Source organism: Terrapene carolina, unplaced genomic scaffold (assembly GCF_002925995.2).
Source record: "Terrapene carolina triunguis isolate 2854851 unplaced genomic scaffold, T_m_triunguis-2.0 Scaffold85, whole genome shotgun sequence".
Classification (NCBI taxonomy): domain Eukaryota; kingdom Metazoa; phylum Chordata; order Testudines; family Emydidae; genus Terrapene; species Terrapene triunguis.
Genome location: NW_020664436.1, coordinates 48,676,928 through 48,689,171, shown reverse-complemented (window position 1 = coordinate 48,689,171; position 12,244 = coordinate 48,676,928). Strand labels below are relative to the sequence as shown.

Here is a 12,244-nt window from a genome sequence, read left to right as displayed (position 1 = left end):
AAGCCTAATTTAATGGTGTCCAATTTGCAAATTAATTCCAATTCAGCAGTCTCTCATTGGAGTCTGTTTTTGAATTTTTGTTGTTGTAATATTTCGACTTTTAGGTCTGTAATTGAGTGACCAGGGAGATTGAAGTGTTCTCCTACTGGTTTTTGAATCCCATGTGCTCTTAGGGTGGCTGGGGCTGGATAGAGGCTCTCTCTCTTGTAACCAAATAATGGATCACCTGATGCAGGATTTGAAGCCACAGAGGAGAGTCACCTGATGGAGGGGGACTAGAATTTTGTCAAAGAAAGGCTCTTTTAACAACTGTTTCGGGGGGGAGATCAGACCCTGAGAGGACCTACCAAAACCCAAAGGGCTCAGAGTGGTGAGGACGCAGAGGGTTTCGCATGCAGGTTTTGTCTGTGAGTAAAGTGTGATGGGTTTCAAAACTCCTTTACAAAGTCTGTATGTCCCTGGCTTTCATTGTCACATGGTCCCTGAAAAAATTACAAGACCTGCACGCAAAACAGCTCCAGAGATACAGGAGAGTTGAGGTGTAGGGGTTGAAAAGCCTATTGTAAAGCTGTGTCTGGGAGATTTTTTTTTCCTATTTCCACTTGTTCCTTTTTCTCTTTCCCCAGGAAGCAATTGTGTCCAGCCCTTGTAGTAATCCTGGGAAATCCAATCCATGACAAAACAATCACCTCTGCCCACAGTAGCATCTGTCTCGAGGCCGATTCGCCCTCCTCAGGGGTTGCTGATCATGGCCGAGGGTCAGGTTGCTCCTCCACAGCACCTGCCCTCAGTGGCCCCGTTGCTCGGACCATATATTACATTGCAGCAGAACTGGTTCGACTGGTGGGGTCAGTAGAATCCATGAAACCTGTGCTCCAGTCACTCTATCACCGTATGCTGCTGTATCCCCCACCCCAGCACCGAGTGGAAGCCATCAAGATCATGAAAGAGGTAGGAAAATTGAGACATGAATTCAAACAAAATGCAATGGAAGTAAACGCTTGCTAATTGTAAATTATAGTGAGGTGTGTGTGTAGAAGTCCAGTATATGGGATAGCCATATGGATATCAAAATAATCCTTTCTGATCAGAGCTGTTACAGTCGAGGCTACTCTGCTAAATGTATTTAGTCTGACCAACACTTAATACTCCTTTCTGATCATATTTGCCTCAATCATACCAGCTGCCTTGGCAACACTGGAAATATTTGTGCTGTATTACTCTGTTGGGAGCAGGTCTTGTGCCTGAGGCAGAACAGTCCTGATGGATGATAGAAAGTAAAATTATTCTGTTTCCAAGTTCTCTGGCATCTTTTCCCACTCTCTCCTCTTGCTAAAAGGAGGCAGTCAGCCTGGCACTGTAATGTTCAGAAAGCCAAGATGGATACATCTTTTGATTCAGTGACAGGTTTTTGAGGTGCAGTAGGATAGCTACAAGGTAGGTGTCAGCTTCTTGAGCAGCCATGCCAGCTCCAGTCATTTCTCTAACTGTTCAGGGAAGCATCTCAGTACCAGAGACACTAGAACAGGAACATAAGAATGGCCATTCTGGGTAAGACCAATGGTCCATCTAGCCGAGTGCTCTCCCCTTGTGAGTACCAGGACTTGCTGCTCCAAGAAGCAATCATTTACAGAGTCTAGAAATTTTATCTCTGCATCATGTCCTGAGGTGACATGTATCCAGTCAATATGAGGGTGGTTGAAATCCCCCATTATTATTGCGTTTTCGTATCCTCTCTCATCTTCTGGAGCATTTTCACCATCCTGGTCAGGTGGTCAGTAGTATATTTCTACTGCTATATCCTTATTATTCAATCATGGAAATACTATCCATAGAGATTGTATGGTACAGTTTGATTCATTTAAGATTTTTACTATATTTGATTCTATGCTTTCTTTCACATATATTGCCACTCGCCAGCCAGCATGACCTACTCTGTCATTCCTATATACTTTGTATCGTGGTATTACCATGTCCCACTGATTATCATTGTTCCACCAAGGTTTTGTGATCCTCATTTAATACCAAGCACTTAAGTTCACCCATCTTACTATTTAGACTTCTAACATTTGTATACAAGCACTTATAAAATTTGTCACTATTTAGCTGCCATTATGTGGTGTAACTGAATGGGACTCTTTTTCATTTGACTGTTCTCTTCAGTTCCTACCTCTACTTTATCAACTTCTATCCTCTTCTCTTTTCTAGAGAATCCCCATTAATAAGTCCTCTCCTAAGGGATGTCTCTATCTGGACCATGCGCTCCTCTGCACCTGGCAGTTTTCCCCAGCCCTTAGCTTAAAAACTCCTCTATGACCTTTTTAATTTTACATGCCATCAGTCCAGGTCTATTTTGGTTTAGGTGGAACCCATCCTTCCTGTATAGACTCCTCCTTTCCCAAAAAGGTTCCCCAGTTCCTAATAAACCTAAACCCCTCCTCCCTACACCATCATTTCATCCACACGTTGAGACCCTGCAGTTCTGCCTGTCTAATTGGCCCTGTGCATGAAACAAGAAGCATTTCAGAGACTGCTACCATGGCGGTCCTGGACATCAATCTCTTACCTAGCAGCCTCAATTTGGGCTCCAGGACCTCTCTCCTACCTTTCCCTATGTCATTGGTACCTACATGTACCACGACCAAGGGCTCCTCCCCAACACTGCACATAAGCCTGACTAGATGTCTCAAGAGATCCCCAACCATCGCACCCAGCATGCAATTCACCATGCCCTTCTCCCGATCATCATAAAGCCAGCTACAGTAACTCCTCACTTAAAGTCGTCCCGGTTAACATTTCGTCGTTATGTTGCTGATCAATTCGAGAACATGCTCGTTTAAAGTTGTGCAATGCTCCCTTATAACGTTGTTTGGCAGCTGCCTGCTTTGTCCACTGCTTGCAGGAAGAGCAGCCCGTTGCAGCTAGCTGGTGGGGGTTTGGAACTAGGGTGGACCAGCAGCCCCCCTATCAGTTCCCTGCTCCCCTAAGTTCCCTGTGGGGCAGCCGCCCAGCACGCTATCAAGTGTCGGGCAATTCAGCTGTCCCTCCCGCCACTGCCAAGTGCTGTTCCTACCCTCTGCTTTGGAGTCTCCTGCTTGCTGTGCGGGGGGAGGGGGGAGAAAGAGGGGTGCTAATGTCAGGATGTCCCCCTCCCGCTCCTTTATCCCATCTCCACAGGGGTGGGTGGGGGACACGACGGGGCTCAGGACGGAGAGAGTTTGCTGGCACCAGCTGCTGTCTCAACTTGCTGATCTACTTAAAAAGGCAATGTACTTAGAGTGAGGTCACTGTACTTAAAGGGGCAATGCTCATCTCTCTCTCTCCCACACACAGTGTGTGTCTCTGTCTCTCTCTGCCATGCTGTCTCCCCTCCCTCCATTCATGCTGCCTTGTAGCACGTGAGGCTACATTAACAATAATGTGTTTAACCCTTGAGGTCTCAGCTGAGTGCTAGTTCATCATTTAGCAGTAAGGCATTCCCTGGGAAATATCCCACCCTCTTCCACCCTCTGACTCCACCACCTCAACTAAGCTTCACAATCATCATTGGCGTGTACAGTATTAAATTGTTTAAAACTTATACTGTGCACACACACACACACACACACAGTCTTTTGTCTGGTGAAAAATTTTTCCCTGGAACCTAACCTCCCCCCATTAATTCTTATGGGGAAATTGGATTCACTTAACATCGTTTCGCTTAAAGTAGCATATTTCAGGAACATAACTACAAGGTTAAGCGAGGAATTACTGTATCTGTATTTCTAATGAACGAATCCCCCATTACTAGTACCTGTCTCTTCCTAATAACTGGGAGAGCCACCAAGAACCAAAAAACTTCCATGGAGCTCCTTTGAGCTGTTGCTGACTCCATGGAGTACCTTTTGCTGGGATTGCGCTTTACTTTACAGTCTCCTTCACTTGTTGCGTAACAACAGTCTCAACCTACATTCTTGTTTAAAAAATATAATACATTTCACCCGAGGGCACTTTTATAGCTCAAGCACGCAAAAAACAGGTTGTGTAGGAGTGAAGAGTCTCTAAACAGGACATACACAGCCACTAGGTTAGTCTTCACAACTCATTGCCGTTCTGTGGGTTTGCCTTTCTTTGTGATTTAAATAATAACAAAATGTAAACCTCAACTAAGCTTTTCCTGGGGCTTCAAATTGTTGTTAAGGTTTTATAACAGGCCCACCATCCCCAAACACCTCCTTCTGGCCCTTTGCATGGCCCTCTGACCAGGTTCCTTAGAATCCCAAATAATGCCCACTATTGATTAGTAACTCTCAAATTCTCCACTCAATCATATTCTGCCCCTGTTGGGGGTGGGTGGTCCTCTTCAGTCTCAGTCTCTACACCGAAGGATGACAAACAAAAAGAATACCATAAAAAACTCTCTTGCCCCTGTGGCCTTATGACTTCAGTCTTTCTTCCCATTCCTCTTGTTCCTTCATTCTGTTCTCGGGACACTGACTCACAGGGCCACCACCCTCGAGTGTTGCTCCTTCCCAGGAACTAATCCATCCCTGTAGCTTTCCCAAATCCACTTATTTCTGGCTCTAGACAGCTACTCCTTCTCTCCTTGACTACCCTCAACTCCCTGTTTTAATTTCCTCCGTCAGCCTACCACACCCTCTCCAGATGTACCAAATGAGGGCAATCACCTCCCCGGGTGTTCATTAGCTCCCTTTCCTAGGCAGATATTCTTTACCAGCCCTGCCCTGGGCCATTCACCTTGGGTAATGGACCAAATCTCCTTAAAGGGCCTAGTCAACCTGTAACAGGGTTCTTCATGCCTGACACGTGTATCCCATCCTCTTGGTTCCCTCTCCCGAGAGAGGCACACTGCCTCCACTTTTATCTCCTGATTGGAGTTAACAAGAGCCACTACCTGCCACTATGAACCAACAGAAATTCTTCTGCATTTTTATGCAAGATCCTAGCACCTAACAACTGGGTGACTCAGCAGATGATCCCCCCGCCCCATCTTGCCCTCCCTGTGTGGGGTCCTAGATCTGTTATACTATCAAAGATGTTTGCTTTATGCTTAATATTTGATTTGTCTCCTATGCAGTTTCTCTGCATTTACTCTCTTGTCTGTACAAAAGTACAAAGTGAAATGCGTTTGTCTCTTGTATTTTTCCGCTTATTTTTAAAGTGTTGTAAAGCATTCTGTATTTGATTCATAGTTCAATGTATGCAGTTTCCCCAGGTCTTCCTCTTTTTTTAAAAAGAAAAGAGAGAAAGAAATGTAGCCTTAATAAATGAAATAAGATATATTTTCCTTTGATGTGACCTGTCCTTTGGCAGTGTTAGTAGCTCAGCTTTCCCTTGATCCAGATTACTCCATAGAACAAAAACTCATTTATTTAAGCTGCATACTGTTTAGATAACCCTTGGGTAAATTGGGTTTTCTTTTCTTTTAGATACTAGGTAGTCCACGACGGCTCTGTGATTTGGCAGGACCCTGCTCGTCTGAACCAGAATCCAGAAAGAGGTCAATCTCGAAAAGGAAGTCCCATCTGGATCTTCTCAAACTGTATGCTTTATTTCCTTCTTTAGCATCTTCTCTTTTAGGTGTACACACTTGTTACAGTTGAGTATCTACTGGAAAACCACGCTACCAGGAACGTACACAAATGAGAACCATGTAAACTTCCTTCCTAGTTAGACATGCTAGTGAACAGAGCTGTGAAAACGGAGGAGGAATAAAATGTAGTAAAAATTAGTTTCTTAGGACCAGATTTTCAAAGGTGTTTATGTAACTAAAGATACAGATAGTCCCACCTAGAGGAATTTTTTAAAACACAAAAGCAGGCTAGGTACCTAACTCCCTTGAAATCCTAAATCTACTTAAATACCTTTGAAAATCTGGCCATTTAGGTCCTGACCCTGAAAACAATTATGCACATGCTTAACTTTAAGCATGAGTAGTTCCATTAGATGTTAATGGGGCTGCTCACAAACTTAAAGTTAAGCACATACAGAAGCGTTGCAGGATCAGGGCCTACAACAGGCCGTTGTAGCTCTGAATACACAAGAAGAGCAGATCTGTTGAGTTAGAAAATATCATTTTGTATGGGTGCTTTTAAAAATAGAGACTCATTTTACATAATTTTAGTTTTAGATCTCTTGGTTTGCCATTTTTAAATCTAAGTTAATTACTTGGGGATATTTAATTTTTTAGTATTTATTTATTTATTTTAAATTCAAGTTCACCTTGAAAGGAACATCAAGGTGGTGATTTGCCATGAACAGTCTTGTAGGACTATTCCACTGTCTTTTTTTTATTTCTGCTTATTATGAAAATGGATGATGTATGTTAGCAATATCAGCTTATTCTAGGAATCTGATTAATCAACTAGAATAAACTTCATTTATTTTTTTTATTTTGAAATTGTAGTATCATGGATGGGATGACTGAAGCTTGCATAAAAGGTGGTATTGAAGCATGTTATGCCTCCGTTTCTTGTGTCTGTGCCCTGCTCGGGGCATTAGATGAACTAAGCCAAGGGAAAGGCCTTAATGAGGAACAGGTCCACCTGCTTCTCCGACGCCTGGAAGAATTGAGGGATGGGGCTGAGACAAGCCGAGACTCCATGGAGATCAACGATGCTGACTTTAGGTGGCAGAGGCGCATCCTGTCATCGGAACATACCCCCTGGGAATTGAGAAATGAGAAAAGTCCTGACATTAGCATTAGTGTTACCACAGATACTGGTCAAACCACTTTGGAGGGAGATGTGGGGCAGACTACTCCGGAGGATAATCCTGAAGATCAAAAAAACTCTCTGCAGTCTCCAGCTGGCCAAGACTTTAAAGAGATTGGCTGTAAAGAGCCAGAATCAGAAACAATAGAGCAGCCAGATGTGGTTCAAAGGAGTCACACCATCGTTTATCCAGATATAACTAATTTCCTGTCGGTTGATTGCAGGACACGGTCCTATGGATCCAGATATAGTGAAAGTAACTTCAGCGTTGATGAACAAGATCTTTCTAGGACTGAATTTGACTCATGTGATCAATATTCCATGGCAGCAGAGAAAGACTCTGGGAGGTCAGATGTCTCAGACATAGGGTCTGATAACTGTTCCCTGGCTGACGAAGAGCAGACCCCAAGGGACTGTCCAGGTCATAGGTCCTTGCGTACCGCTGCTCTCTCTTTGAAATTATTGAAGAACCAAGAAGCAGACCAGCATAGTGCCCAGCTGTTTGTGCAGTCCCTTGAAGCTCTTCTTCCTCGACTTATAACACTCCATAGTGTAGAAGAGGTGGATTCAGCGCTCCAGAATTTTTCCTCGACCTTCTGCTCAGGTTTGAAAGCAGATATTTACTATGCAATCAACATGCAGTATGTTTGAAGAGCCTCTCTTCTAATAAGCAATCATAAAACACTTCTAGAATAGGCAGGCTGATGGTGTACCAAGCATATAAATGTTCCTTTAAACAAACTATTGTTCTTTGGAGTGAAACAAAATTATCCAAAGTTTATTGAAATCAATGAGAGTCTCTCCATTGATTTTAATAGACGGGCCCTAAATCAATAAAGGAAGAAGATAAATTTTGATGTGGTAGCTAAGTTTCCCATTATATTGTACTGTTGATCAAAAGAGCAGATAAAAGGGGCATGAACCCATCTCCTATTTTAAAACTGATTAAATATAGCTTGCAATGCACCTGCATTAGTATTAACAATTCAAAACCTCACAAAGAAGAAACCAAAAGTCTCACAGTAGTGAATTTTTAAAAGGGTATCTGTTCCTATTACTACTCTATATGTTTCCTAAACAGACTCTCGTGCCACAGCAAGTGCAAAATAGTCAAGGGGCATGGGCATTAAAAGAGGTCAAATAGTTACACTTAACTTTTCAGGGTGAGGATCTTTGGGAGTTTGATCTTTGCAAATTAAACAAAAGATGACCAAGTGAAAGCTGATTTTTCTATTGAAAATATACTTTAGGCTAGTATAAATATTTTCTATTTGTAAAGAGATTTCTTTATCCTGACGATGATCCAACATGCAAATGTTCATTAAAATATATATTTCTGTTTCTTAACTGATTTCGCCACAACAGCCTTTACCCTTGGTCCTCTCTTTTTCATTCATTCATTCATTCTGTCACACACACAAACTCAGAAATGATGCATTATATATCCTCAGCCCAAAGAATGCAGGCCAAAGAACCTCACCCAATAACTTCTGCATCAAGCCCGTACTTTCTGTTTGAGCTATAGCATCTCTTTTAGAAAGGTATCTAGTCTTGACTGAGATTGCAAGTCCTGGAGAATCCACCACACCCATAGCTAAGCTATCACGATGGTTAATTACTCTCGCTGTTAAAAATTTTCACCTTATTTCTAGTCTGATTTGGCCAAATATTAAAAAAAAACAAAAACAAAAAAAACCATCAACACTCAACAAGTCATAAAAAGCTCCCAGGTATTTTTTACATGGGAAGAAGTATCCTGATATTTTCATTGATCCATGGTTGCATATTAGCAAGGAAAGTTGTTGTGTCCTTCCAACACCTGTGTGCAAGTCTCAGTTGATGATTCAGTGTTTAAAAGATCTGTTGCTGTTTTCTTTGTGAAGGTCACAGATGGAAAGCTTAGCTTCCATAAAGAACCCAGTTACTAAGCAAAAGATCTGACTGACAGCTACAGTAGATACAGTTAAATCCATTACGTGTGGATGCTAACAAGCTAACTTGTGAATATTCAGTAAATCTGTGTTTCAACAGAGAACCTCCATCCTACCTGCTTTGTTCCATTTATATTTTTTATTATGCACTGGGACAATGCAGTACAGTATTATTTATAATAGTGTCTTTCATACCAGCTATGTCCCAAAATACTTATACAATTATAGAATTGAAAACCAGCTGAGAGAGCATGAATTTATGAGGTATAGAGAAAGGAGTACAGATGTGTTTTCAGACGAGATTTGAAAAACAAAGATGTAAAGTCAGCCAGGTAGAGAGATACAGGAAAGGTAAGAGTCAGAAATATGTCATTGGGAATCCTATGATTACAATTTTAATCTTTTTTTTCCCCAGAAAAATCTTCTCCTATTTGTTGCTGGATCAAAACAGTGACAACGAAAACTAATAGCACTAAGTTGGGTGCTTGTTTATACAGTATAATTTAATACTTCATTTCCAAAAAGCTCTCGGCACACAGTCTTGATTTAAACAAAATATTAAATCTGTGTGGTATGACTTCTGTGACCTGTCTATACAAATGAATTGTTGTCCACATCCAGACAATGAGTTAGTTTGTTATGGGTGCAGCTTTTTATAATTAAAATTAGTAACCAACATTCCTTAAACGCAGACACAACTATTTTCAGAACAGTACCAGGGAGTTAATTCTAACAAACCAGACATCATTGTTTGGATAGTCAAGCAAGACAGTTAGCACAGCTTATCAGTCATCTATCATATTCTGTTAGTGGCAGGGTTTTAAGGTGTTTATGCCTTGCAGATAGTTCATGAATGCAGGCCTACACATTAGCTGCTAGTTTCCTTTTTGAGGCTGAGCATCTGCTCATCCATTCAATGTACGTGAGGGAACTGCCACTTTCCCATATTTTAGAGGAATTGGTAACTCAGGGGGTCAGATTTTCAAACACTTTGGGCACACAAATGCATACCTAATTTGCATGAACGCTTAGCCATTTTCTTTTGCAAATTATTGCACTTTTAATTGCAGTAATTGTGCACATTGGTTTGGTGTGCAATTTTGCATGCATTTTATATGCAAAATTTTGTGCCTAAGATAATAGTCCATATTTTCTTTAAAATACCTCTTGAATGCCTTATTCTTTCATGCATCTGATGTATCTTTTATAAGCTGACCTTAAGTTGCAAATTGATATATTGTAGCTGCAAGTTTTATTATCATGGTCTCAATCCACCAAAGCACTTAGACACACGCTTAACTTTAGACACATGGGTAGTTCCATTGCAATCACTGGAACTACTCATAGACTTAAAATTAAGAACATGGTGGAGTGTTTTGCCAACCTGGGGCCTATTACAAGACAAGATAAAGATTTCTGCCAGGTGTGACCACAGGAATATCAAACATTCTCCCCCTCACAAGTAATGTGGAAATCTTTGTGGACACAATACGTGTCCAGTCCCATCACTCCTTTTCCACACACACCACTCCCTTAGACAGTTATTCATTTTTTAGACCCACCCGTGAACAATTATTCACTTTCTAAATCCGCCCTCAAACAGTTATTCACCTTATCCACGCCCCCAAAGTGACGTCAATGGAAAGTCCAAGGAGGCAGCAGCACAGAACTTTCAAACCCTCACGAGGCAAGAAAATCATTATTTTTTTTCTCTGTGTGGTTTTTTTTTTTTTTTATTTTTTTGTTTTTTGTATCTTTTTTTTTTTTTTTTTTTATCTTGTCTAAGAACAGGCATGATCTTTATGGTGGGAGGCGTCTACTCGCAATAAACCACTGGGTAGTTATCAAATGACTCAGCTTTGCTGAAACGTATAACCAACCTCAGAAGCGGTTTCTTGCTTCATATCAAATACTCCTCTAGGATGATCATTATCCCTTAATCAATCAATTAATATTCTGGAGTTTAACAACAGAGGTGAAGGCCCTAAAATACTGTGGCCATCTATAGTTTAAAATCAAAAACAAGGATTCAGATAAATATTCCAGTTACTTGACTTCTGTTTTCCTACCAATAAGTCAACTAATTAACCCTGAAGAACATGTGTAGTTCTGTCTAATATCTGCCTGAGAAGGAGGGATCATGCCATTATGAAAATGGTCAGACAACGTAGTTACATATAAATACGTAACACACCTGATTTTCAGAGGTTCTCAGCAGACACAGCTTCTGTTGAAATCAAGTGGAGTTGGGAGTGCTTTGCACATCTGAAAAGCAGCTGTTTATGCTACTTACATGAGCTGTCCAGCATTTGCTGACAATTTGAGGTGTGCCAAGTTCCAGCCACGTTAGCACCAAATATTTCTCCCTGTAATTCTAATTTTAGGTCAAAGAGTGGATGATGTTACAGGGCTTGATCCTGCAAGGTGCTGAGCACTTTGCTCCTGATTTTACAGAGCATTTAACATGTGCTTAACGTTAAACATACCAGTTGGCCTTTTGAAGTCTTGGACTAGTCATATAGTTAAAGTTAAGCACATGTTTAAGGACTTTGCTGGACTAGAATCAGAGTGTTCAGCACCATTCAGGATCAAACTCAAGATAGCAATGGAGAAAAATATTGATTATATTAAATGTTCACGATAGACACATATAATATATATTCATTACTACTGAAAGGCCTGTGTTTTACTAGAATTAGGTTACGATTGTTCCAGAGCAAAATCTATTTGAAGTGTGAGGGCTCACTCTGCCTTTTCATTAGATATGATGTTCTCACCAGGATTTGAGGGGAACCCCAATTTCAGCTTCCAGACTTTGATGAATGCAGACAGTATCTACATGGTCTCGCACTACACCCTTCTGCTCAACCTGAAGTTATCCAACTCTGACTACTACAGGAAGAAACCTTCCCAAGCACCTGTGTTGCAGGTGAGTGAGGAATATAGAACAAACCATGGTGAGAAGTGTAAATTTCTGTGGGTGGCTGACGATGCAGTATTTATTTTATTTGGAGCAGCTGAAATATGTTCATTTCCTATCAACCATTTGAGAGTAGGCAGAGAAACTAACCTGATACTTTCAAATCATGAAGCTACTATAAGCTATTCACTAAATTTGACCTAAATTTGAAAATCATTTTTGTTACACACACCCCAAATGCATTTTTTTGATGAATAAACTATTGGCCAAAATAAATTCACCTAGCTCTAGTTGGCATCATTTGGGGCAGGAGGGGGGAAACAGTCCTTACCAGTAATATCAAAGAGTATTTCGATTCCAGTGATTATCAAAACTAATCCTTGAACATTATTAACATTTCCCATATGTTTTTTTATCAGTTATAATAATTCAGTCCTTACAAAATTTCCATTGAAGTCTCTAGGGGGTGGACCCCTTGCACCAGGCCTGAACTTGGCCTTGTGTGTCACTGGGAGTTTGGCCTGAGTAAGGACTTCAGGAATGGGCCCTGTCTCATTAAGGGCTTAGTTGCTAGTGCAGAGCTATGGAGAGCAGCAGGTGTCATCACATCTCCCTGCAGTCGGGTCCTACTCAACAGGCTGACGTTGAGGGTATTGGACCATGGCCTGCCTGTCTCCCAC

At 41.2% G+C, this 12,244-nt stretch overlaps 1 protein-coding gene across 1 annotated transcript in view; it reads left to right on the top strand.

Annotated features, from left to right (window-relative positions):
• The window catches only part of ARFGEF3 (ARFGEF family member 3), a 112,908-nt gene that overhangs the window by 66,321 nt on the left and 34,343 nt on the right, over window positions 1-12,244 (top strand). The window contains exons 10-13 of the mRNA XM_026649568.1: window positions 627-951; window positions 5,430-5,542; window positions 6,407-7,317; window positions 11,407-11,573. Coding sequence (XP_026505353.1) covers window positions 627-951; window positions 5,430-5,542; window positions 6,407-7,317; window positions 11,407-11,573 — 1,516 coding nt within the window. The remainder of the gene's footprint in view (window positions 1-626; window positions 952-5,429; window positions 5,543-6,406; window positions 7,318-11,406; window positions 11,574-12,244) is intronic.